The sequence below is a fragment of the Lonchura striata genome, chromosome 14, assembly GCF_046129695.1.
Source record: "Lonchura striata isolate bLonStr1 chromosome 14, bLonStr1.mat, whole genome shotgun sequence".
NCBI classification, from domain to species: Eukaryota; Metazoa; Chordata; class Aves; order Passeriformes; family Estrildidae; genus Lonchura; species Lonchura striata.
In genome coordinates, this window is record NC_134616.1 from 909,312 (window position 1) to 933,352 (window position 24,041).

The 24,041-nt window shown below is 60.7% G+C and overlaps 3 protein-coding genes across 3 annotated transcripts; 1 reads left to right on the top strand and 2 right to left on the bottom strand.

The window, feature by feature from the left end:
• Window positions 1-443: 443 nt before the first annotated feature.
• Window positions 444-5,449, bottom strand: SRPX2 (sushi repeat containing protein X-linked 2). The gene is made up of 10 exons (XM_021528507.3): window positions 5,320-5,449; window positions 3,275-3,358; window positions 3,004-3,195; window positions 2,718-2,894; window positions 2,279-2,405; window positions 2,057-2,178; window positions 1,360-1,539; window positions 1,105-1,238; window positions 912-1,033; window positions 444-624 (listed from the first exon to the last, which is right to left on the bottom strand). Exons 1-10 carry the CDS (start codon window positions 5,387-5,389, stop codon window positions 444-446), a joined length of 1,389 nt encoding a protein of 462 aa, XP_021384182.3. The 5' UTR covers window positions 5,390-5,449.
• Window positions 5,450-7,516: 2,067 nt separating this feature from the next.
• Window positions 7,517-12,484, top strand: TSPAN6 (tetraspanin 6). The gene is made up of 8 exons (XM_021528505.2): window positions 7,517-7,807; window positions 7,902-8,090; window positions 8,305-8,379; window positions 8,932-9,030; window positions 9,289-9,444; window positions 10,090-10,173; window positions 11,840-11,938; window positions 12,138-12,484. The coding sequence occupies exons 1-7, from the start codon at window positions 7,721-7,723 to the stop codon at window positions 11,906-11,908; spliced, it is 759 nt and encodes a 252-aa protein (XP_021384180.1). The 5' UTR covers window positions 7,517-7,720; the 3' UTR covers window positions 11,909-11,938; window positions 12,138-12,484.
• A 2,872-nt stretch (window positions 12,485-15,356) lies between these two features.
• On the bottom strand, window positions 15,357-23,552 carry TNMD (tenomodulin). Its single transcript, XM_021528504.2, has 7 exons — window positions 23,505-23,552; window positions 23,247-23,381; window positions 20,029-20,169; window positions 19,151-19,252; window positions 17,269-17,422; window positions 15,902-16,080; window positions 15,357-15,566 (listed from the first exon to the last, which is right to left on the bottom strand). Exons 1-7 carry the CDS (start codon window positions 23,550-23,552, stop codon window positions 15,357-15,359), a joined length of 969 nt encoding a protein of 322 aa, XP_021384179.1.
• Between the last annotated feature and the right edge of the window lie 489 nt (window positions 23,553-24,041).

Genomic DNA, 24,041 nt, shown 5'->3' on the forward strand with positions numbered 1-24,041 from the left:
TGCTATGGGCTCTGCTGAGCGTGGGGCCATTTGCCTTTGATCAGGGCTTTCAGAGTGGGAGGCATCAGGTCCAGGCTGTGCACAGGGTGAGCCGTGGAGAGGCTGAAGCTGCTGTGCTAGAGGCTGTCGTGCTGCTGGCCAGCCTGCCCTCCCTGCCCTGCCGCTCTCCTCTGGCTCCCCGGCTCTCCCCAGCCCTGGGATTTGAGCAGGGGCACTCCAGGGTCTCCCAGCAGGGTCCTGGTTGGGCTGAACCATCCCCCAGCTGGAACAGCTCCTGGCTCTGGGCAGCGGGACGCTGCTGGCACGCAGTCCCTGCTCACCTCCGTGTGCCAGAGCAGCCAGAGAGGGGCTCCCTTCCCGGAGCTCCTTGGCACCCCGCTCCTCTGCAGTGGGCGACTAGAAAAGCAGCCAGGAAGGTGTCCGTGCCCGGGGCAGGGCGGGGGTCACTCGCAGGGGTCCCCGCCCTGTGCCCGCCGCGCCGCCTCGCGCTCGCCCAGCAGGTAGGTGTCGATGAAGACGAAGAGCTCGTCGGGGCTCACCGGCGAGATGAAGCGCTCGCGGTCGGTGCCCGCCTTGTCCAGCAGCACCGCGTTGAAGTGTGAGCGTGTGAGGTGCAGGAAGCGCCTGCAGGGGCAAGGGGGGTCTCTGCTCAGGGCTGGCACTGAGGGCTGAGCCTGCCCGCCTCTTGCAACCATGCTCAGGTCCTCCTGGAGTGGCTCTGAGCTCTGGGAAGCTCTGGTGGCACTGCATTCAGATTTTCAGGGGTCCCCCCGCTGCACGAGCCCCTCTGGTGCAGCAGAAAGGGGCTGTTCGTGAGCCCAGCTGCAACCTCATGCTTTGTCATTGCTAGAGGCTTTCCCTGTCCCCTTGAATAGGCACCTGCCTCTGCAGGACAGCCCCACCTGCCCTACCTGAGCTCCTCGATGATGCCAAGGGACAGCCGGTGCTCCCGGATGCGTCCCACCTCGTGTGGGGGCTGCCCCACCAGCTCCACGGTGGTGACGTGGCGCAGGTCCAGCCCGCAGGCAGCTTGCTGCAAGGAGGGGACAGTGAGGGGGTGCTGGATGCGGAGGTGGGGAAGGAAGAGCAGGAAGCTCTGCTCACCTGCAGCATGGACATCTGCATCTTGTAGTAGCGGTTAGAGGGGTCGGGGGCCGAGATGACCAAGAGGCGGCGTTTCTCGTGGAACTGGTCCAGCAGGCTGGCGGCCGAGTTCACATCCGTGTTGATCTGCATGGCTGGGGCACGACACCAGTGCGTGAGGAGGTGCCATCGTGCTCCCATCACCCCTCCAACCCATCGGGCAGCGTCCCCCAAAGCTCTGGGCATCGCCAGTCCTGCCCTGCCCGCACCACTTACGTGCACAAAGGGGCTGGGAGCCCGTCCACTGCTGGCTGGACTGGCAGACCCGCAGGGAGGTGCCCTGGTGCTCGAAGCCCCCGTCGCACAGGTACTCGCAGGTGGCACCGTAGTTGTTGCCGTCGGAGGTGCAGGAGATGTACCCGTTCTGTGGAGGCTTCAGGACAGGGCAGCGCCTCACTGCAGAGGGAGAAGCGGTGCGAGGGCTGGGGGTGATGGGTGCCCAGCTGTGGGTGTGATGGGTGCCCAGCAGCGGGTGCGAGGGCTGCAGCTGGCGCAGCAGCGGGTACGAGGGTGGAGCTGGGGCAGCAGCGGGTGCGAGGGCTGGGTGTGATGGGTGCCCAGCAGCGGGTGTGAGAGCTGCAGCTGGCGCAGCAGCGGGTACGAGGGTGGAGCTGGGGCAGCAGCGGATGTGAGAGCTGGGGGTGATGGGTGCCCAGCTGTGGGTGTGATGGGTGCCCAGCAGCGGGTGTGAGAGCTGGAGCTGGCGCAGCAGCGGGTGCAAGGGTGGAACTGGGGCAGCAGCGGGTGTGAGAGCTGGGGGTGATGGGTGCCCAGCTGTGGGTGTGATGGGTGCCCAGCAGCGGGTGCGAGAGCTGCAGCTGGTGCAGCAGCGGGTACGAGGGTGGAGCTGGGGCAGCAGCAGGTGCAAGGGTGGAACTGGGGCAGCAGCGGGTATGAGAGCTGCTGCGCTCACCGTGGACGCGGATGCTGAACTTGCAGCTGGCGCGGTTGTAGGCCTGGTCGTGGGCGGTGTAGCAGATCACATGCTCTCCTTCAGGGAATTCGGAGCCGGGCTCGGGGCCCCGCAGCAGCACCCTGACCCAACAGACGGGTTTCTCCAGCAGCAGCCCAGGCAGCGGCACCCGGCACGGCCTCCAGCCCTCGCTGGCGGTGCCCGCTGCGTCCCTGCCCTCACCTCTTGATGACACCGTCGGCAGAGTCCCTCACGCGGGGAGGGTCCCAGTAGACGGTGGCAGTCAGCTTGCCCGGCTCTGCTATGCGCTCCCGGGAGTCTGGACAGCGGATTTTGGGAGGCTCCAGATCTGCCCAGAGGGAGGAGAGAGATTCATGGAACCTGTGGGTGCTTTGGCTGAGCTATGAAAGCGGTGTTGAGCCACCCCAGGCACTCGGGAGCCACCCAAGCCACCCAGACCTGCTGCAAAACCAGCGCCGAGTGCCCCAGTCCGGGCTGGTGCCGGCGCCTCGGGGCTAATGGCACTGCGGGGAGCAGCAGGGACAGGGCCCCAAGGCAGGGAGGTGCAGGAAATGTCCGGGCTGGGTGTGCGTGACACCTGCAGACTCCCCACGCAGGTGATGATCCCCGGCATGCCCAGCAGCGTGGGGTGGGAATTTACCTACACAGATTGGCTCGCTCCCGCTCCAGCGCCCATCCTCCATGCAGATGCGGCTCCGGTCGCCCTCCAGCTGGTAGCCGGGCAGGCAGGTGTAGTCACAGCGGGAATCCATCTGCACGCCCGCCGAGCACGCGTAGGAGCCCCGCAGCACGGCTGGCAGCGCGTGGCACCGGATTTCTGCGACGGAGACAGCAAAGAGGGGAGGGGAGCGGCTGCCGGCCGGTGGGTGGGCACCGGCGCCGTGGGTGCCCGGGGGTGCCGGCAAGGCGAGGGCCGGGGCACTCACGTCGGCAGTACGCCATCCCCGACCAGTGGCGGCTGGGCAGGCAGCGGACGGCGCTGGGACCCACCAGGCGGTACCCGCGGGTGCAGCTCAGCTCGCAGCGCGTCCCCAGGCTGCTGCGGTAGGAGCTGCCCCGGGGGGAGTAGCAAGCGGCCTCCCCGCGGTGGATGCGGAGCGTGGCGCACCACTGCGGCACTGCGGGAGAGCAGGGACGATGGAGGAATCTGCCTCGCTTTCCCCGCGAGGACACAAAGGACGGGTTGGGTGCTGTTACCTCGATGGTAATCCAGGGCAGGCTCAGGGGGGGGTTCTTCTGCGTACACCTCGTTGGTGTGACTCTCCAGGTAGTAGCCAGACCCTGGGAGGAAGGAAGAGACGAGCTGGCTGCAGGGTAGCTCATGGCTGCAAAACGTCCCGCAGCTGCCAACGAGCAATCCCAGCCCTGGGCAGGCCCTGTCCTTGGGGCTGCTGTCAAGGGTTAAACCGGGCAGGCCGCGAGCCCCGTCCCCGGTGACACGGAGTGCGCTGGCACCGGCCGCAGACAGCGGCAGCGGCAGCCGAGCTTGTGGCAGGAAACGGGCGCTGGCACAGAGTGGGCTGGCACCAACCCCCAGCTTCGTGCTGCCGGGAACTGCTTCCACCCGCTCCCATGGCACCGTCACTGCCATGGGGCACCCCCAGGGAAGGGAGAAAGCTGCCCCTTCCTGCCCTTTCCTGCCCCTTTCCTGCCCCTTCCTGCCCTTTCCTGCTCCTTCCTGCCCTTTCCTGCCCCTTCCTACCCTTTTCTGTTCCTTCCTGCCCTTTCCTGCCCTCTCCTGCCCCTTCCTGCCCTTTCCTGCCCCTTCCTGCCCCTTCCTACCCTTTTCTGTTCCTTCCTGCCCCTTCCTACCCTTTTCTGTTCCTTCCTGCCCCTTCCTGCCCTTTTCTGTTCCTTCCTGCCCCTTCCTACCCTTTTCTGTTCCTTCCTGCCCCTTCCTGCCCCTTCCTACCCTTTTCTGTTCCTTCCTGCCCCTTCCTGCCCCTTCCTACCCTTTTCTGTTCCTTCCTGCCCTCTCCTGCCCTCCCCTCACCAAGGAAGGGATGCACGCTGCCCGGGCGGGGGCTGGTGGGGATGCAGCCCCCTGCCCGTGCTCCAGGGAAGGCTGGAGCTGCTGGAGGCGCTCGGCCGGAGCCGCTGGCCCCTCGCCACGCGTGCTGCGTGAGGACAGCCCCGCGCCGTCCTGCGGCCCTGCCTCCACGGCAAGGTGCTGCCGGTGGGGAGGGGGCCGTGCAGGGGGAGAGCTGAGTCCTTCCCCGGCCCCCCGGCGCCTCGGCCGGCCGCGGCATTCCCCAGCACTGAGCTCACGTTTCCGCCGCGTTTCCGCTGCCCCCGCCGGCGCTGCCCCCTCCCCGCCGCCCCTCCGGCCTGGCGGGGATGCTCGGCCTGGGGGGACCCCCGGCAAGGCGGCAGCACCCCCCCTGCACCCCACGGCCCCTTGTCTCTGCTCCGGGTTTTGGGAAGGGATATCCGCCGACAGTGCGAGCAGCAGCCCCGCCGTCACGGGAAGGAAACTTCATTAGGAATCTTTCCAAAATGAACTTTACTACGGAGCACTGCTCCCCAAGCCGCCCGCCCGTTTTCACAGTGCCTTTATCCAGCTGCCCTTTCACGCTGCCGTGCATCCTCGGGGAGCAGAGGAGCAGGGACGGCACCACGGGGGCGGCGGTGGGGACGCGTCCGTGTCCTGGGGAACGAAGCTGTGTCCCGGGGGACTGCCAGGACTCCCTCCAGGGCCATGGGGACAGAGTGCACCGTGTCCCCGCAGGCAGATGTGCCATTTAATGGTAATGTTTCCTTCTACTGCAAGTGCTGCCTTTTCCTGCTCACCTGGGGCTGGATCAGCTCTGGCCGCACAGGAACATCCCCAGGCGTGCTGGCAGCGTGGCCAGGGGGCGGGATGGAGGCAGGGAAGGGGAAATCCCCCCAAACAAGGCCTGTGACCTGCTCGTCCAGCCATGGGGCGGTCAGGACTGTGTGCTCCGTCCAGCAAACATCTGCGGCCGGCGGCCCTGGGAGCAGGGAGCCAGCGGGAAGCGGCGCTCCCGCAGGCGGGGGTGTGAGGAGCACAGGCCGGTTTTCTGCTCCTCCCTGGATGCCTGCCAGCATGCTCTCCGTTCCTGCCTGTACCCACAGCTCACCCGCACAGGCACCCCATTCCTCAGGCGCTGATGCTCTCCCGGCATCGCTGTTCGCGGGCATCCTCCATCCCTTCCCACGGGAGCAGAACTGCGAGCCTGCCACCCCCGGAGCCCGCCGTGCCCGCACCCGCCGGCACTCACCTTCGTGCCACGTGGATGACACCAGCCTGGCAAGGACGAGCAGCAGGACGGGGGCTGCCTGCCGCGCCATGCTGGGGAGCCGGGGGGCTGCGCTGGGCAGCCCACCCGCCGTGCTGGCTCCGGGAGCAGCCGCCAGCCAGCCCTGGCGAGGATGGAGAGCAGCTGGAGGCAGGATGACGGCCCCCTCTGTCGCCTTGTCACCGCACAGATGTCTGTCCCTCCTGCCTGGCCGCTCTGCTGGTGCTGAGCAAACTTGGCTGCCCATACCAAACATTCAAAGCCGTGAGTCAGGCCCAAAACTATGAGATTGTAAAAAAAAAAAAAAATAAATAAATCCCAGGATCGCCCGTTTTCCAACGCGCCTCCTGCTTCTCCGGGGCTTTAAAAGGTTGTAAGAGGTTTTCTTCTGCAAGCAGAAGAGCCAGGAGCCTGTTTGGACACAGGGGCGGGCCAAACCGAGCCTGTGCCAGCCCTGACAGACTCCGGGAACGGGAGGCCTGCAGGGACGAGCACGAAACCGCAGGAGCCAGGTCCCCTTTCGCACCTCTTGCCAGGAGGGAGGGAGGGAGAGACCCCGCTGCAGACGGAAGGCTCCGAAACCGCTGCCGAGGCGAGCGCTTCCAGCTGGGGTCTGTTCCCTGCTGCAGCCCGGCCCCGGCAGGCAGAGGCAGCGGGGGCTGGGGCCGGGGGACGCAGGGCAGGAGCCGGGGCTGGGGTCGGGGGAAGGCAGCGCAGGAGCCGGGGCTGGGGCCGGGGGAAGGCAGCGCAGGAGCCGGGGCTGGGGCCAGGGGACGCAGCGCAGGAGCCGGGGCTGGGGTCGGGGGAAGGCAGCGCAGGAGCCGGGGCTGGGGCCGGGGGAGGCAGCGCAGGAGCCGGGGCTGGGGTCGGGGGAAGGCAGCGCAGGAGCCGGGGCCGCTGTCCCGCAGTCCGGGGTCTGGGGGAGGCAGCGCAGGAGCCGGGGCCGCCCGGGACCGGGGCTCCGCCGGGCCGGGAGAAGCGAGGGGTGAGCCTGGCACGGACAGGTAGGAGCGCTGGCCGGGGTGTGCGCAGGGGGCCGTGCTGCCGTCTCAATGGGCTAATTATGTGGCGGCCAGGCTGTGAGCGCGCTAATTAACGACAGACACGCTGTTCCGGGCAGGAGAGGCCAGCCGGGACGGGCTGCTGCTGCCGGTGTGCGGGGCCCGCAGCCCGGGGACACCCCCGGGACACCCCGGCAGGGCTCAGCCCACGGAGGGCAGGAAGCCCGGCGGTTGTTGGCGTGCTGGCAGTGCCATATGCGGGTGGTGCCATGTGCCGGTAGTGCCATGTACTGGCAGTGCCATGTGCCAGGACGCGGGGTGTCTGTCCTGCTGAACACCTGCACAGGGCTGGGGCACACCAGGGCTGCAGCAGGAGAGCAGGGCCTGGCTGGCACCGCGCAGGAGCTGGCACGGGACAGGCAGGGGGTGGCACCGGGGAGGCAGGGAATGGTGGCATGGGTCGGGAAAGGGTGGCAGCGGGTGGCACCAAGCAGGCAGGAGGTGGGATGAGGCAAGCAGGAGGTGACACCGGCAGGCAGTGACACGGGGGAGGCAGTGGGTGGCACTGGACACAGGGTGACACGGGCTAAGCAGGGAGTGGCACCGCACAGGAGTAGCAGGGATAGGTACGGGGTGGCACGGGGTAGGCAGCAGGACAGTCGTGACAGGGGACAGGCAGGAGGCGAGACGGGACCAGGGGGTGTCACAGGAGAGGGGTGGCTCCGAACAGGGGGTGTCCCACGACAGGGATGTCCCAGGACAGGGGGTGACGGGCACAGGGGGTGACAGGGGACAGGTTTGTCCCAGGACAGGGGGTGACAGGGGACAGGGGATGACGGGCACAGGGGGTGACAGGGGACAGGTTTGTCACAGGACAGGGGGTGACAGGGGACAGGGTGTGACGGGCACAGAGGGTGACAGGGGACAGGGTTGTCCCAGGACAGGGGTGTCACGGAACGGGGTGGCCGGGGCGCCCCCTGCGGGCGGAGTGGGGAAGAGCACGGCGCCGGCTGGCGCACTCGGTCATTTCCGTGAGCGCTCGGACATTTCCGTGAGCGCTCGGTCATTTCCGTGAACGCTCGGTCATTTCCGCGAGCGCTGGGGCCCACTGGGGGCGTGTCCGGGGCGTGTCCCCGAGGCCCCGCCCTCCCGGCCCCGCCTCCCCCCGTTCCCGGTCCGGCCCCGCCGTTCCCGGTCCGGCCCCGCCGTTCTCGGTTCGATTCCGCCGTCCGCGGTCCGGCCCCGCCGTTCTCGGTTCGGCCCCGCTGTTCCCGATCCGGCCCCGCTGTTCCCGATCCGGTCCTGCCGTTCCCGGTCCGGCCCCGCCGTTCTCGGTCCGGCCCCGCCGTTCCCGGTCCGGCCCCGCCGTTCCCGGTGCGGCCATGGCGTCCCCGTCGCGGCGGCTGCAGACCAAGCCGGTGATCACCTGTCTCAAGAGCGTCCTGCTCACCTACACCTTCGTCTTCTGGGTGAGCGCCCGCGCTTTGCCCCGCGCCGTGCCGCGGCTGTGCCGCCCTGTCGCGACAGCTGCGAGCCGGCGCGGCTTTCCGCTCTCCCCGCCAGGTGTCGGGCATTGTGCTGCTGGCCGTGGGCATCTGGGGTCGGGTGAGCCTGGCCGTCTACTTCTCCCTGTTGGACGAGAAAGCCACCAATGTCCCGTTCGTCCTGGTGGGCGCTGGCACCGTCGTTGTCCTCCTGGGCACCTTCGGCTGCTTCGCCACCTGCCGTGGCAGCACCTGGATGCTCAAGCTGGTGGGTGGCCTGGGACAGGGCGGGATGGAGCCCCATCCTCTCCTGATCCATTCCGACCCACCCTGATCCATCCCGAAACATCCCATCCTATTCCTGTCTATCCCATCCCTACCCTACCCTGTCCCGTCCTGTCCTACCCCATCCTCTCCTCCTGCACTGTCCCCTCCTGCCCCATCCCATCCATCCCCTCCCATCCCATCCTTTCTGCCCGCAGTATGCCATGCTCCTGTCCCTCATCTTCCTCATCGTCCTGGTGGCCGCCATCGTGGGGTTCGTCTTCAGGCACGAGGTGAGTCTGGGTGGCCACTGCCGTGTCCCAGTGCTGCAGGGTGAGTTTGGTGCTGCTTTTAGCCAGGGCAGTCACAGGTGTCACCAAGGGACAGAGGGGGGCTTGGGAGCAGTGCTTAGTTTAGCAAAAACAGGGTTAAAGCAGCACAGAGAGCAGCTTGGTCCATGTAAGGACCCAGAAGGACCAGCCTGGGTGCAGGGTCAGTCCAGCACAGCATCTTGTCCCTCCATCAGAACAGGCAGAGTAGCCCTGGACTGTAATTTCTGACTTTGGTCTCTCTTCTGCAATAATTGCAGTAATTAAAGCTCCTGGGAGGGATTCTGTGCCTGCTTGGGAGGGAGCTGGCAGGGTGCACGTCCTTGTTATTACAGGCAGCATCCCTGCTGCCACAGTGCATCCAGCCTGCCCTTTAATACAGCCTCTAATTGCCTGCTGGCTGGGAATGTCTGCTGGCCACCGAGTCACTGCTGCCGTCCCCAGTGTGACTAATGCAGGAGGGACGGGGTCCTGGGGCAGGAGGGGCAGCACTGCCCTGAGACTGCCCTCTTACAGATACAGACAAGCTTTGAGAGCAACCTGGAGCTGGCCTTGAAGGACTACAACGTGACAGCAGACCAGCACAGCAAGGCCGTGGACACCATCCAGAGAACGGTGAGAGCCTGGGCTGGCAGCACCTGGGAGGGCTCCCCTGGCCTGGGAGAGCTCCCCTGTTCCAGGGTGTCCCAGCTGGGAGAGCTCCCCTGTTCCAGGGTGTCCCCTCTGACCCCTGTGGCATTGCCATCCCAGCACAGCTTTGGCCTTTGGCAGGTGCTGGTGAGATGGGTGAGGCTGGGGCAGCCGTGGCATGGTGGTGGGACTAGGGTCAGTTCCCTGGTGTGAGCACCTCCCCAAATGTGCTTCCCACTCCAGCTGCACTGCTGCGGGGTGCAGAACTATTCTGACTGGGAGAGGACTGAGTACTTCAGCCAGAGGGGCATCCCCCACAGTTGTTGCAAGAACCAGAACGACTGCTCGGAGGAAGATCTGAAAGACCCAAACAAGGCCAAGCTGAAAGTGTTTGTGGATGTAAGTTAAGCTCAGAAAAACCTGCCTGCTGGTGCTGGAGGTGGGAAGGGCAGGGATGGGTGTGTGGAGGAGGCCTAGTCTGTCCCTGGCAGGCTTGAAAGGAGAACTGCCCTGTCCATGCTGGTGTTCAGTGCTGCAGAGACTCCCCTGGAGTGGAGCTGGGGTAAGGGAATGGAACCCTCCCTCCTGTCTGAGGCTCCCCCACTCCTTCCTTTGAGATCAGGGCCCAGCCAGACCCAGGGCCTGGCCTTTGGGGATGTGTGTTTTGAAGAGCAGGTGAGTAAGGAAGGAGCTTTCCAGTGAAGTTTGTTTCGGCGGTGCTGACGTTCCCTTCCGTGCAAAGTCCTGAGCCGGTGGTGAGGGCTGTGACCTCATCCACAGGGATGGCTGAGTGATGCAAGGGCTCCTCTGATGAGTCACCTGGCTCAGGCTGGGAGCAGCCCAAGGGCAGTGCTCCCCTCCATAAGGCACCTGGGCTGGGACACTGGTGGGGGCAGCCCTGGTAGGGAAATGGTCAGCCAGGGCCCCCCTGCTGCCTGCACAGGAGCATCTTCCCCTGGAGCTGCCGGTGCTTTGGGGAGGAGCTGGTCTGCACTCCTGGGCTGGCAGCACTGGATCCACGTGCTTGCTTTGCTTCCTCTGCAGGGTTGTTTTTTCCTGGTGACGTCAACAATGGAGTCCAAAATGAGCGTTGTGGCCGGGATCTCCTTTGGCATAGCGTGTTTCCAGGTAAATCTCCCTGCTCTGGCTCGGGAGGAGTGCCGAGTGAAGCTAGCAAGTCTCCAGAGGTATTTAATTTCAGTGCAAAGTCTGGTGTGTACAAAAGGCACAGTTGGTTTCAGTCAGGGAGGGGCAGCTCCTCTGTGGATTCCCCGTGGATTCAGTCTGGCTGCTGTGCAGGCCCCAGGGCTGGAACCCCAGCTCTATTTCCTTGTGCCCAGGTTTTTTTGGAAGGATCTCCTTTCTGAAACAGCAGACTCCAAGAAAAAACAAAGGGAGATGGACAAACTCTCTGTGCCTGCTGTTGGCAGGGAGGAAATCTGTGCCATTCCTTTTCCCACCCACCCACACCATTTCAGGAGGGTGTTTGGCATCGCTCCTGTGTGATGGGGTCACTGCGAGCGCTGGTGTGGCACCACTTGTGCTGGTGGCAGACCACCCTACCCTGCCCTAGTGTCCTCTCCCCCAGTGTCTCCTTCACTTTACTGTGCAGGGCTCTTCCTGCAGCAGCAGCAGCAGCGTGCTGGCAGCCCCAGCTCCAGCAGCTTTATCCCGGCAGGAAGCGGGAGGCCCCTGCCCCCGGCCGGGCCTGACGCTGGCTGGGGTTGGCTGGGGTTTCCCGAGTGCCGAGGGCTTTCCGAAGGCTGCAGGATGTGCAGCTGGCCCTCCCCCAGCTGCACTCTGCGGGCTCGCTGGGCTCTGGTGCCCAGCAGCCAGCCTTGCCTTCCGAGGGCTCCGATTCTGCCTCGCCTTGCGCCGAGGTGCTGCTGGCCGGGGCTGCGGCTGGGGAGCAGCACCCTGCCAGGACACTGCTGTGTGAGCTTGTCCCAGTGTGCTTTCCATAACCATGGGCTGGGCTGGGGACAGGTGGCAGCCTGCAGCTCGTGGTACCGAGTGCTTCGGGAGAGCCCGAGAGCCGGAGCTGCTCCTCTCTGCCCACTGCTCCCTGGCCGGGCTGGGCTGGGCTGGGCTGGGCTGGGCTGGCTCACTGAGATGTGGCTGATACACGAGTCCTGAGCTGCACACACACTCTCCGCTGCAGCATGACCTCAGCTGATGGAAGGCTTGGGAATTGTAACCAGTTCTTAGCTTTTATTGCCCCTTCAGCAAGCTTGGCTGGTCACACATCTGGCAGGGACCCCTTGTGCTGATGTGCCTCAAACTTGGCTTGTGGAGGTCAGAGCCGTGCAGGATCTGGCCCTGGAGCCTGCACAGGTGCTGGGAGGCTGTGTTGTGATAACAGAGCATGTTGTGATAGCAGTACTTCCTGATGTGAGAGCAGCAGCCTTGCTTCCCCGTGTCCTTGCAGCGGGGAGAGGTGCTGCCATTCTCCAGTGGCTGTGTAATTGGCTGTGCCTCTCCTGGTATCTGTGTAATCTCTGCAATTACCATAAAACACTGGATGATTCGTGAAGCAGCTTGTAACGGGATGGGACCTGGAGCACCTCTTGTGAGGAGCTCGTTTAGTTGGTGTCTGCCAGGATCCCGTGCTTCAGGCACTTTTGGTGATTCTGAAGCAGGGTGCAGCAGCCCTTGTTGTGGTTTGTAAACCCCACTGTCCATCCTTGGATTTCATAAAACCCTGGGTCAGTTTGCCAGGTTTTCTCCTGAAAACACCTCTCCCTGGTTTTGGCTACCTCTGACACGTGGGGTTTGTTTTTTTTCTCTTTTCCAGTTGATCGGCATCATTCTCTCCTGCTGCCTGTCCCGGTACATCACCAACAATCAGTATGAGATGGTGTAGCTGGCCCCAGCACTCTGTGCCTGTGGCTGGGTATGTCTGTAAGCCTGGTGGGCTGCCTCTGCCCCCCTGGCTGCTGCTGGTCGCCCAGGGGGTGGGGGTACCACATCTGGGGGGTTTAGGGTTAGGGGGCACCTGCGAGACCGTGTCTGCTGTGTCATTTCCCCCTGTGCCATTTCAGCCTGTGTATAAATCCAACTTGCCTGCTGACACTCTGCTGTGTGCATTGCAGGGAATGGCTGGGGAGGACACCTCTACCTCCAGTTTTCCTCTGGATGCCACGTCGTGAAATCTTGCTTTGAACTGACTGATCTTCTTCTCAACTAGCTCATAGAAAGGAGTGCAGCAGCTGTCCTGGTGCACTCAGGGACTTGTCCTGACACTACTCTGCTGTGCCACCGCCTGGGGTAATGATTGCTGTGCTGTGGTGGCTGCAGCCAGGGCGCTTGCCCCGGGTGCCACGCTGTGCTGAGCTGCTGTGCTGGTGGCCTCCGGTGTCCCAGTGCTCATCTTCAGTGCCTCCACTGGGAAAGAGATGCTCCCCTCCCTCGGGAAGCCCCCTGACATCCCCTCACTCTCCAGACACAGTTCTTCTCGAGACAGGGCTGTTAAATCACAGTCCTGCCTGCCTGAAGCCTTGGCTCAGCAAGGTTGTTGCCAAGCTGTCTCCTCCCTCCCCTGGGTTTTATATACTTTTTTATAGTTGGACTTCTTTAAGTACGGGCTGTAGTGGTTCTTTGTAAGCTGTAGTGAGGTTTGGTGATGTAGCTCCTGGTGCCTTTACCTTGGTAGGTGTCCTTGCACCGATTCAGCTGTGACTTGATTGTCAGTATTATATGCTGCTTCAACTCATTTTATGTATTGAGTAGAATTCTTTTTGTCCTGAGACACAATAAATATTAAGATATTTTACTCTATGAAAGCTCCTTGAATTTTCTTTTCATGTCCTGGAAATTCCTCTGCTTGAAGAGCAGCAAGTCCCCCTGGGGCTGATGTGCTGACTCTGGGCCAGCCAGGAACCTCTGGCCATTGCAGTTTGCATTCCTCCAACGTGCACTTCTGCTTGCAAATAACTTCTGTAATTGAATTTTCTTCATTACAGCGGTTGTGTAACAGTGCTGGAGCAGGGGCCTGGAGCACCCCAGTCCAGGAGCAGGGTGGGTAACTTCAGCCCACAGTGAACATCTGCACCCTTGGCCTGCTGGCCGCTGGCTTGGAGCAAAGGGCAGGGCAGTGCCAGGCCCCAGCTGCTCCCCAGGGCAAGAAATGTGGATTTAAGCTTTGTAATTCATTTGTTACTTCTTGTTTTTGGGCTGTTTTGTCAGCAAGCCCCTGCCTTTGTGAGCCTGGTGCTGCAGTGAAGCACCCTCTGCCAAGCTCGGGGGATTTTTGGGTCTCAAGCACCAGACTCAGCCTGTGTCTGGCTGGATGGGGGCTGCCTGTCCTGTTCCTAGGGACAGGGGTAGCAGTGGTGGCCCTGTCAGTGTCACCCCTCTGGCCAAAGCTGCCTGGGTGCTGGGTGAGCTGCCCTCCAGGCCAGCCTGGCTGCTGACAGAGGAACCTGGAGGGAAACGCCCCAAATCCTCAGGGAAACGCCCCAAATCCTCGTGTTGCTTTCAGGCAGGTGAATAAATCAGGCTGCTGTCAGCTCCTGGCTGGCTGGAAGCCTCCTGCCTTGGGATGGCGAGGCACAATGCATCAGAGCACGGGAGCTGGGCTGGAGACTGGCTGAGGGCACTGAAGGGATGGATGGAGGCAGGGCAGGGACACGGGAGGAGCAGGATTTGGATAACTCATCGTCATCTTAAAGCCTGCACAGAGGGAAGGACCCTGCCCTGCCCTGTGCCCCTGCCTCTGCAGGCAGATTCCTGCCTGGGGCATCCAGTGGAGGCGATGCGAGGTGGATGGGGATGGTTCTGGCAGAGGCTGGCACAGGGAGCCTGGAGGTCTCCAAGCAGCTGCAGAAAAACCAGCACGGGTTGTGGAGGCTTGTGCAAGCCTGCTCGTCCCCACAGGCAGCAGAAGCACTGCAGCCATCAGAGGGTGTGGATCTTACCTGCTTAAATAGCACTGATGTAGATAACTCACTTTAATTTGGAGAGATGTTTTGGACATACAGGCATGTGCTGGGGGAGGTGCCAGGCAGATTTGGGACACCAGTGTCCTGAAAAAAGCGTTGGCTACACCTTGGTTGGCTGTCTGGACACCTGAGCGGGGACAGAAGCGTTGCTGGCTGGCCCCAGGGCTCTGGTGTCCTGCAGCAGCTGTGGCTGGGTGGGTTTCACACATCCCCCTGCTGTGTTTGCACCTCCCCTCTCAGCGGGATCAATGTCTCAAGGGACTTGTCAGAAAGGCTTGGTGTCCCCAGGGCTGGCTGGTGTCCCTTGGGAGCCGTGTGGGCAGCTCTGCTGCACTGTGCTCCCGTGTTTTAAGCACTTAGTCAGTGCAGCTGTGTACAGGGAGGAGGGAACAGCCTCAGAACGTGCTCACATCCCCACGGGAGCTGTGGGGATGTGAGGGGCTCTGGCAGCCCTGGGGAGGCCACACCTGGCACCTGTGTCTGTTCCCGGCTCTGGCTGCACACTCCGGCCATGGCAGTGTGCTCCCCTGGTGGCACTGAGCGTTTTGCCTGGTGACACCTGCAGGATGTCAGAGCTCCTCAGAGCAGCTGGGATGAAATCTGGGACCTGCCTTGGGCATGAGCCCCAAGGTCACGGGCAGAAGATGCCCAGGGGTGCACGGGGATTTTGGTGTAAGCCTTCAGCCCTGTGGCAGGCAGTGTCCTGCTCAGGGCACTGCAGTGTTCAGGACTCAGTTTTTCCCTCCTGCAGCTCAGGCTTCGCCCATTTGTGGGTGGCAGGGCTGGGGACACCTGGTGGCCCTGGGGCTCCTCCACAGGAGTGAACTCTGGCTGCTCGGTTCCTCAGGGAGCTCCCTGTGCCAGCTTCGCCCCGTGCCTGTGCTGCAGCAGCTCCGGAGGGGACGGGGGCACTGAGCTGCCAGAACAAGTGCTGGGCACTCAGAGCTCGCTGGAACAGGAGGTCGGGACGTGCCGAGCAGGCACCGGCACCACCGGGAGCACCGGGGGCCGCTGCACGCTGCGGGCGAGCCCGGCGCCGGCAGCGCCCGAGTGATGGATGCTCGGGACGGGGCAGCCGCGCAATGAGATCACTCGGCAGAGCCATGGAGCATCAGAGTGAGACCCAGCGACTTTCCATTCTCTTTGCAATCGCTCATACAAGACGTTTATTGCGCCTCTCGCCTGCCGCACGCCCTGCGGGAGCCCTGCGGGAGGTGCCGCGGCCGCCAGGTGTGCGGGCTCCCGGCAGGTGTGCGGGCTCCCCGCAGGTGTGCGGGCTCCCCGCAGGTGAGCGGGCTCCCCGCAGGTGTGCCCGGGCCGTGCCCGCCGTGCCAGCAGCGCCGGCAGGGCGGCAGGGCGGGCACGGCCGGGCTACACCCGGCCCAGCATCCGCGCGATCCACCAGTTGCAGGGCATGATGATGCGGCAGATGACCCTCCCGCCCTGGTAGCAGTAGGGGTAGGGGTAGTAGCCCAGCAGGGGCTCGCAGACCCGCCGGCAGTAGCGGTTGGCACGGCGGCACTGGGCACAGCAGTAGCCTCGCTCATCCCACAGAGGGTGGAACTCCAGCCCGTTCTCCGACTGCCAGGAGGAGACAGAGTCAGGCAGGGAGGGGGCTGTGGGGCATCCCGGGGGCGTGGGCAGGACAGCCTGGGAGGGCACTCTGGGCACCCCAGGAGAGGAGCAGACACGTGGAGACACCACACGCCTTCCCTCCTGCGGCCCAGGCTTCACCCATGGGTTGGTGACAGGGCTGCGGACGCCTGGTGGCACCTGAGCTCCTCCATGGGACGTGCACATCCTCCCCACGGGCATGCACAGGGCACCCCAAGGAGCACAGCCGGGGCACCCTTGACCGTGGCCGGGCTCGCCAGGGCTGTGGCCGGGGCAGCCCAGGGTGGCACTCCCTCACTCACGTAGTCGTTGACGGGCAGCTCCTCCTCGGTGAGCTGCCGTGCCCGCCGCCTGGGCCCTGCCTGCCTGTCCTGCTCCAGCTCCTGCTCCTGCTCGCTCCCCCCGTCCAGCCAGCTCTGGCTGTCAGCCAGCAGCTCAGCCTCTTCTTCCTCTGCCCCTTCCAGGTTGGCCAGCTCGGGAGCTGCAGGAAGAGTCCAAATGTTACTGTCAAGAACCACGGAACAGGGGGACAAATGCAGCAGCAAGAGTTAATATCTCTACCAGAATCTGGTGCCAAGGTTCATGAAAAGCAGACCAGTGCTGCATTGCCCCCTGCTCTCACCAAGCCTGGGGCAGGGCTGTAGGAGATATGGCCCATTCCATCCCCATGCCCATGGGTAGGTGTTGGCACCTCCTGCATGGGGCCGTGGGTGTGCAGAAGCACCTCCTCCCGATGGGCTCTGCTGCTGGGGGCTGGATTTGCAGGGCCCCATCAAAGCAACGTGATTTGGGGCAGATCCTGTCCAGCTTCAGCTCTCTCAGCTTGGGAAAGAACCACAGCAGCAATAGTTTCCTGTGCTGGGGAAGGTGCCAGACAGCCTGGGGACACTGCTGTCCTGGCAAAGGCTTTGGATGCTCCTTGGTGACCCAGCTGGCCTCACGGAGCCAGGACACTGCTGCAGGTGGGTCTAACAGCAGGGGCAGGCAGCAGAGAGGGGACAGCAGTCGGGACACCACCTCCCTGTGCACGGGGAGCTCTGGTGCCCACCTGCCCTCCGGAGCACTGAGCTGCCAGTCCCTGTGAGCGCTGCCCTGCGCCTCTGTGGCTGCAGAGCACAGGGAGTTTGCTCAGCAGGGACTTTTAAACTGGCTCATTCGGCTGGAAGTGGGTTAGAGAGAGCAGGTAATTACACCAGCACATCTCAGAGGCCACAACCTCTGCAAGGGCTCTGTAGTGAGCAGCTGGAGGTGGCAACCCCGCCGTGTGATTTAGATGCAGATGTCTGCTCACACTCTGATGTTCATGTGGTGACGAGGATTTAGGCGTCCCAGTTTCCAGCAGTGCTGCTTTCTTTGCAGGTACAAGGGATTATTTTTTTTTTCCCCTTGTTATGAGGAGGGTGGCCACTCTGCAAAGTGCAGGGCAGCGGGGAGCTGGCAGAAACAAGTGCTTTGTAGAGAGGAACTTCAGCCCCTGCTATTACATCGGCCATGATCGCCTGTGGTCACGGGCAGCACTGTGCTCATGTCCGAGATGTACAACGAGGCTGGGAAAGTGGCTTCCCACCGTGTCACAGAGGGGCACGTGGCAGGGACCACAGGTGTGTGACAGGGCTGCTCCCAATGAGAGGGCTCATGGGCCCCTCGGGGAGGAGATGGCTCCTTGTACCTGCTATTGGCGTGGGGTGGATCCAGAAGATGGTCATGTTTTTGCAGATGTCAAAAATTTTGGAGCTCTTCAGGAATTCCTTGTTCTGAATGGGCTTTTCCCCAGGCACCCAGACCACAGACTGCTCAAAGTAGGTGGTGGTGATTTCTTGTCCCTGGAAGAAGAGCAGGACATTACCCTGGCGTGGTGAGACACCCTGTTCCCACCACTGGCTGCTTCTCCTCCCCTTGGCTTAGAGGCACCTCTCTCCTCCCAGAGAGCAGCTGGACTTCACCTGCCTTGGTGAAGTCCTCACGGGATGCACGGGCGATACCCCAACAGCCCTCACCACCCTGCTCTCCTCTCTCTTAGTTCATCACCCAAGACCCTTTTCCTGCACAGTCCCCACTATCTGGAAGAGCCTTTTGGAGCCCCCCTAGTCATTTAAAACACCAGATTAAAACACCTCTGCTCTACTTTGCTCCCAGGATTTAATTCCTCTCTCCTTCTGCTACTGATTTCTTGATCGAACGCTTTAATTTACTCCTCACAGAAATTCTTTGCACGCTGTATTCTGTAATTTATACCACATGTCTCTGCCATTGCATTAGTCCATGGTGTGTTTTGGCAGGCACTTAGGGAGGGAGATATATAAAGATTATGGGCTGGGTCTGCTCTGAGCTCTCTGCCAAGGCAACGTTGTCTGTGTTGGTGGTGGTAGCCCATAGAGCAAGCTGGCAAAAAGTGTTTTTCTCTCCAGAAGGCATCTAGAGCTGTATATCTCTTTTATAGAGTTTTTCCTTATGGCTTTGGGAAGTCATAGGAAGGAGCCAACACAACCTGACCCCGTCTGGGTCATTTTTGGAGTCTCTGGCAGAAGCTGCAGGGTCAGGGAGGTGCTGCCTGCAGGACCTGGCAGTGTGCAGGCTCCAAGAAGACATGACTGCAGCTTAAATCTACATTTATCTCACTGGCTTTTACATTTCAGCTCTCTACCCGGGGCAATGTTCTGCTAAAGCCTGGGAAGTTATATCCCTTTTACGACGGTAGCTGAAAAGATCTATTAGCTTCTTAGGGCATAATCAAAGAATCGGTGTCTGGGAATTTGGGTCATGATTCAGGGAAATGTTTCTGCCCACGCTTCATTTCAAACACGTGTCCTGCTGGCTTTTTATCTGCAGCAGCTTCCCTAGGGGGGATTCAATCTGCTAACACCCGTCCCCTTGCAAATGGGGAGGCAGGAAGGCTGTGCCACCACTGGGACCTGGGCATGGGGACGGGGACAGAGGATCACTGCTGTCACGGGACTGAGCTGTCCCTCCAGGTCACACTGCCAGGAAGGGGTTAAATCATGGAGTCCACGCTTTTTCCATGCAGCAGCCAAGGCGTGAGGGTGCAGGAAGCAATCAGGCACACCAGTGGGACATGAGGTCCATGCAGGACAAGGAAATGGCCCCAGCCTGGTGCTTCCCATCTCCCAGATCTGCTTGCCTAGAGTTTTCTCAATTTACATTTCTCTTTTATATCCCTTATTTCTGCCTCACTCTGTTTGGAAACATGAGGCTCAAATCTTGGAGAAAACAATTTGATTGACTTTTTGGTGCCTGCTAATCCTGAGCTGCCTTACGACCTTTTGACTACAACAGGATTATTGTTCTTGATCTCTGGTATTGTGCTGAGAGGCTTTTGTCTGTTGCTTTCTAATCCAATCTCTTTTCACTTGTTTTTATAAGCAATCCTCTGAAATAAGATCAGTTTATGAAGCGATCACAACTCATTATTTCTTCATTGCAGCATCTCTGGGAAGGCTGGAGCAGATGGGAAGGCGGCAGGAATGGCAGCCCCAGTGGCAGGGAGAGGAGTGGATTTCACAGAGCGGGGGATCCCTGTTTTATTCACCTACCTCCAGCTCAGGGATCTTGGCCTCCGTCGTCTCAGGTAGGACTTTAGTCTGAGTTTTGATGAAGCATTTTTGAAGTCCCACAAAGAAGATGCCAGTTATTCCCTACAGGATCAAAGCAAACACCCAAAAAGCAGTCAGGGCAAAGGGTAGGAGGTAGGGTACAGCTGGAGGAGGAAGGTTTAGTCATATTTTTCCTGTTGCTATTTTTGTGCCAGTTCCGTTCGGCAGCGGTGCTAAGATGTACTAACAGGTTCTCATAAGGGATATTGCATTTTATGGTTTGGGAGAACTGGGCTTTTTACAAATATTTTAAGGCAGGTAGTAATAAAATTTTATTTGGCTCCTCTTCTCCTGATAACTATCATGAGCTCTCATTATAATAAATAAAAATATGCAGAATAGCATCTGACCGTTATGGTTATATGAACATCCAGCCCCCAGTTCCTGCTAGGTTATTAGCTCAAAACTTTACCATATGTCACTGCACAGGGTATTTCCCTACAAATTTTAATTAGGTTTCACAGAGAGCCTTCTTTAGTGTCATGAGGCTTTAATGCTCTCCAGACAGAAAAATGCACTGAGCTCAGGTGGACTGATGATCGTGGTGTTCTTTTGCAAGGGTAAATCCAATAACTAGCTCTGGATTCTAAGATGTATTTAATTGGAACTGAACCACACCACCATTAAATACAGGTGGAAGCTTATGTAGATAAGACATCTCCTCTCCTCTGAGAGCATCCCCAGCGTGTCTGGGTCTTGCCCTCCCCGATGCAGGAATAAATACTGCTGGGACTTGCTCCAGTGACTTCCCAGAGTCCTGCAGGGTCCATAGTCCTGCTGCAGGACTTCAGGCTCTCGGGGACAACTGCCCCACTCACGTTTTTGAAGTCATGGATCTCCAGGATCTCCTCACTGCCGTTCCCGCTGCTGAAGGTCTCTGTCCTGGCCAGCGGGTCAATCTCCATCACGATCTTCTTCTTCTGGCCGTTGCTGAAGAACGTGTGCTCCATGTCATAAACCTGGGAGGCCAAAGTCACACAGGGCTCAGCTGAGCACCCCTCTGGTTTCACAGGCTGTCCAGCGGGCAGACAGGCTGTGCTGGGTGTGTGGCACCACTGCTGGGGACCCTGCCGTGGGACTGGTGCTCCCTCACAGCAATCACCGGGACAGCACGAGGGGAGGCAGCTCCCAGGGGGAGCCTGGGCTGGTGAAAGGGCAGGCTGCAGCCAGGATGAGGGACTGAGCATCAAGTCTGGGATGTGTGTCAAACCTGGGAGGAGATGCACCTCCTACACCTGCAGCAGGAGCTTTGCCCAGCTCAGCCTTCGCTGGTGCTTTCTGTGGCATGAGCCTGGTGACATCCAGGCTGGACTGAAGCCCCGAGCCCACAGGCACTTCATTCTGCCTTCTCCCTGGCCTGCTGTTCCACACTGCATCCCTGGCTCCTTTGCTCCATCACGGTGTCCCGGCTCACCTGCTCCCCCGTGTCCTGCCCAGCTTACTCGCTCCAGCTCTGTGCCTTCTGTTTTTCCTGAAAGGCAGAGGATGAGCCTCTCTCTGCCTGGAGGAGATCAAGGATTGCCTGCGGATCAAAGACCTCCTGGAGGCTGCTGCAGAGCTCCGGCTTTGGCAGCGCTTCCCGGCGGCGCGGGTCCCCGGGGAGCAGCCGGCGCTCCCGCTGGCAGGGCAGCCTCGCTCTCTGCATGCCTGACCCTTGCGGGATGGATGAGCAGCGGCAGATGCTATTTGAAGCACAAAAACGATCCTGCTGGCGGGCCCTGGGGAGCCTCGCTTCCCGAACGGAACTGCGTGGAAGAGAAGGGCTCGTGCAAATCCCCTCCAGTTCACCAGGCAGGGATGGAGGCACGGGGATGGGAGAGCCCTGCTCATCCCACGGCATGGCCGTGGAACCAGAGCAGGAGCGTGCTGGCCCACTGGTGTGGGGCAGGAGCTCTGCCCTTAGTGCCAGCCCAAACCCCTTTCACAGTGCCCGGGTTCCTGCACATCCCTCCCCTTGGGGTTCAAAGCCTCTTAGCAGTGTTCCAGCATTGGTATCTCCTTTGGCTGCAGAACTGCCTGTGCAGATGGGAGTGATGGGAACATTCACACCCCTTCTCAAAGGTTAGAGGAGTGATGTGCGCCTGGGCAGGCACGGACACCTCCTGTCGGTCTGCAGGAAGACTTTGTAGAGATATACAGCTCTCCATGGATTTTATGATACGGTAAAACAGTCTGAAGCCTAAAATGGGTGAAAGGCGGCTGGTTTTGACTGACAAAATGCACCCAGTGCCATAAATCATCTCAAGGAGGGCAGGATCCCGGGTGGCACCTTACCTTCAAGTACAAAGAATTACTCTGGCCAGCACAGCGGCCAGCTAACCCACTTGGGCTTTGCCAGCTCTGCGCTGCTCACAGCGCTATGAGATGTTTTATAGGGCTAAAAATGACACTTGCTGGTGAATGGTTGAATTATGGCCCTCTGCAAGGCTGTGATGAACCCCTCGTTAGCTGAATCATCAGCTGTGCTGGCTGGTGAGGAGGCTGCTGTGCAGAGGGCAGAGCCGTGTCCAAGGCCACCCCTCGGAGGAACAACCTTCTTTCAAGTTTTTTTCCACTCTCCAGTTACATGAAGGAAGCTTGAAGGGTTTCATCTTCTTTAAAGAGTTTAATTCCTCTTGGCTGATATTTTTGAGTGTTACCAACTTCCAGCCCCCCCAGCCTGTTTGTCCTGAGGACTCCCGGGCCAGCTGGAGAAGCCCCACAGGGACAGGGACAGGGCAGTGCTGGGCTCGGGGAGTGTCTGTGTGCAGCTCTGCTGCAGGAACAGCTCTCCTTTCTCGTGGCCTCACACCCCACTTGCCTGCCCATCAGGTGTTGGGGAGTGCTGCATGGACCCCGTCCTCCACCGGTGAGCACACCGTGGGCCGGGGCTCTGGATGTCCTTCCTGAGGCTGTGGCATTGTCTCTGCTTGGAGCAAACCGCCCCTCCAGGGGTTAACAGCCTCTTCCCCTCATGGCTGGCATCACCCCTGTTTTTCTAGGAACAGTAGAGACTTTATAATCGTCTTGGCAGGATTCTGGAGGAGCATATGGCTTTTATTGTTTTTCCTTTTATTTCAGGGGGTATTTATTTCTATTTGCTGATAAGAAGATAAAGTTTCCAGCGAGCAGGATGCTTCCTCTGCCCGGCAGGAGGGCGGCCTGGCCAGGCTGGAGCAGCTCCAGGACAGTGCAGGGAGCACATTGGAGATGCCAGTGTGGGAAAGAGGCTGCCTTGGCTGTGCACAGGAATTTTGGAGATGTTCTCAAGAGCCAGCAAAACCCACTGGAGATGGGGTGCAGAGCGGGGCCTCCTGGATGAGCATGGAAATTCGAAGGAAAGGAGGATGAGGGGCAGCAGGCAGGCTGTGGGTTTCAAGGTTAAAGGATTTGCTTGGGGCGTGGGATAAAGAAGGGCTTTGGCAGCACTGCCAGGATGGCGGGTGGCAGCGGGCAGGGACGGCTGGGGATGCACAGCCCTGCTGCCGCCCCGGCACCACAGCAGCGTCCGTCTGCAGCTGGCAATAAAGGAGCCCAATCCAGTTAGCAGCAGCTCCTCCAGAAGCTAATCCGTCTCACCGTCCCTCACATTGCAGACACATTAAAGTAAGAAATATAATCCATGACAATCAATCACCACTGCGTCCTGGCTTTCTCTCCTCTTTATGCGGTGGCATAATGACTTTTCCACCGGTTTCTGGCAAGATAATTGAAATGAAATGGAAAATATTTTCTTACTTGTCATAAAATTTGCTGCCGGTGAAGTAAGAGAAACTTTAACTCTTCGTGGCGTAGCTCCCATCCCCTGTAATTGTCAACTGGGGAAAGAAAGCAGTGACAGGGGAAAAAAACCAGCCTGCATAAAGTAAAAGCTAGTTATGAATAATACAAAGATTTTTAAAAGTCCCATGAATACCTGTGGTCTGAGAAAATGCATTTTGTGAAGTTGCCTGGGTTTTGGAGAGTTGTTAAAAGTTTCAGCGAGTCAAGGGGAGGGGGACAGCTCTGTCTGGGGAAGCAACGCTCTGAAATACCGGATCAAAGGGGTTTTACTTACTTTTCTGGGTGCTGGGTTCCAGAGGTATTTGACACCAAAAAATATCAGAATAAGGGAAAGGAGCAGCACGCTGAAGAGCAGTCCACAGAGCTGGTACCTGGGGCAGCTCTTCTTCGGAGGCTTGGCTGCCTCTGCCTATTGATGACAAAGCAGCGCTAGCCAGGCTGTGCCCGGGGCTCCCGGCAGGACGAGGGCACCACGTCTCAGCCGTTTCTGGCACCGCAGGCATGCAGGGGGCAAGGCAAGCCGTGCACTCACGTCCAGAAAGCGGCAGTCCTCCGGGCTGCGCCGAGCCGAGCCTCCCATGGTCTCCTCCGTGTGCGAGGAGCCAGCCCGCTCCGAGGTGGAGTTACAGACGCTCTGGCTGCACACGCGGTGGGAAGGCTGGGCCACGGCCACCCCCACGGAGGGACAGCCAGCTGTGCCACAGCTGCTGGCCCCACGGCCCCGCCGTTCCCACGCCGCTGGACGCGGAGCCCAGTGTGGTGGCTGTCACACGCGGCCAGGGCCGCTCTCCTTCGCTCTCTGCTTCTGCCCTGCGCTGGGGCCCACGTGCCAATGGCTGGAGGTGCCCACACTGCCGGTGCCCCATGAGCCCGGGGACAGGGACACTGCTGCGGTGTTCATGTGTGTGTGGGAACAGCCCCGGAGCTGCCACTGGGGTCCCTGCATGGCAGGGGACATGGGCATGGCAGGGACATGGGCATGGCAGGGACATGGGCATTGCAGGGACATGGGCATGGCAAGGGGAATATGGGCATGGCAGGGGAATATGGGCATGGCAGGAGACACAGA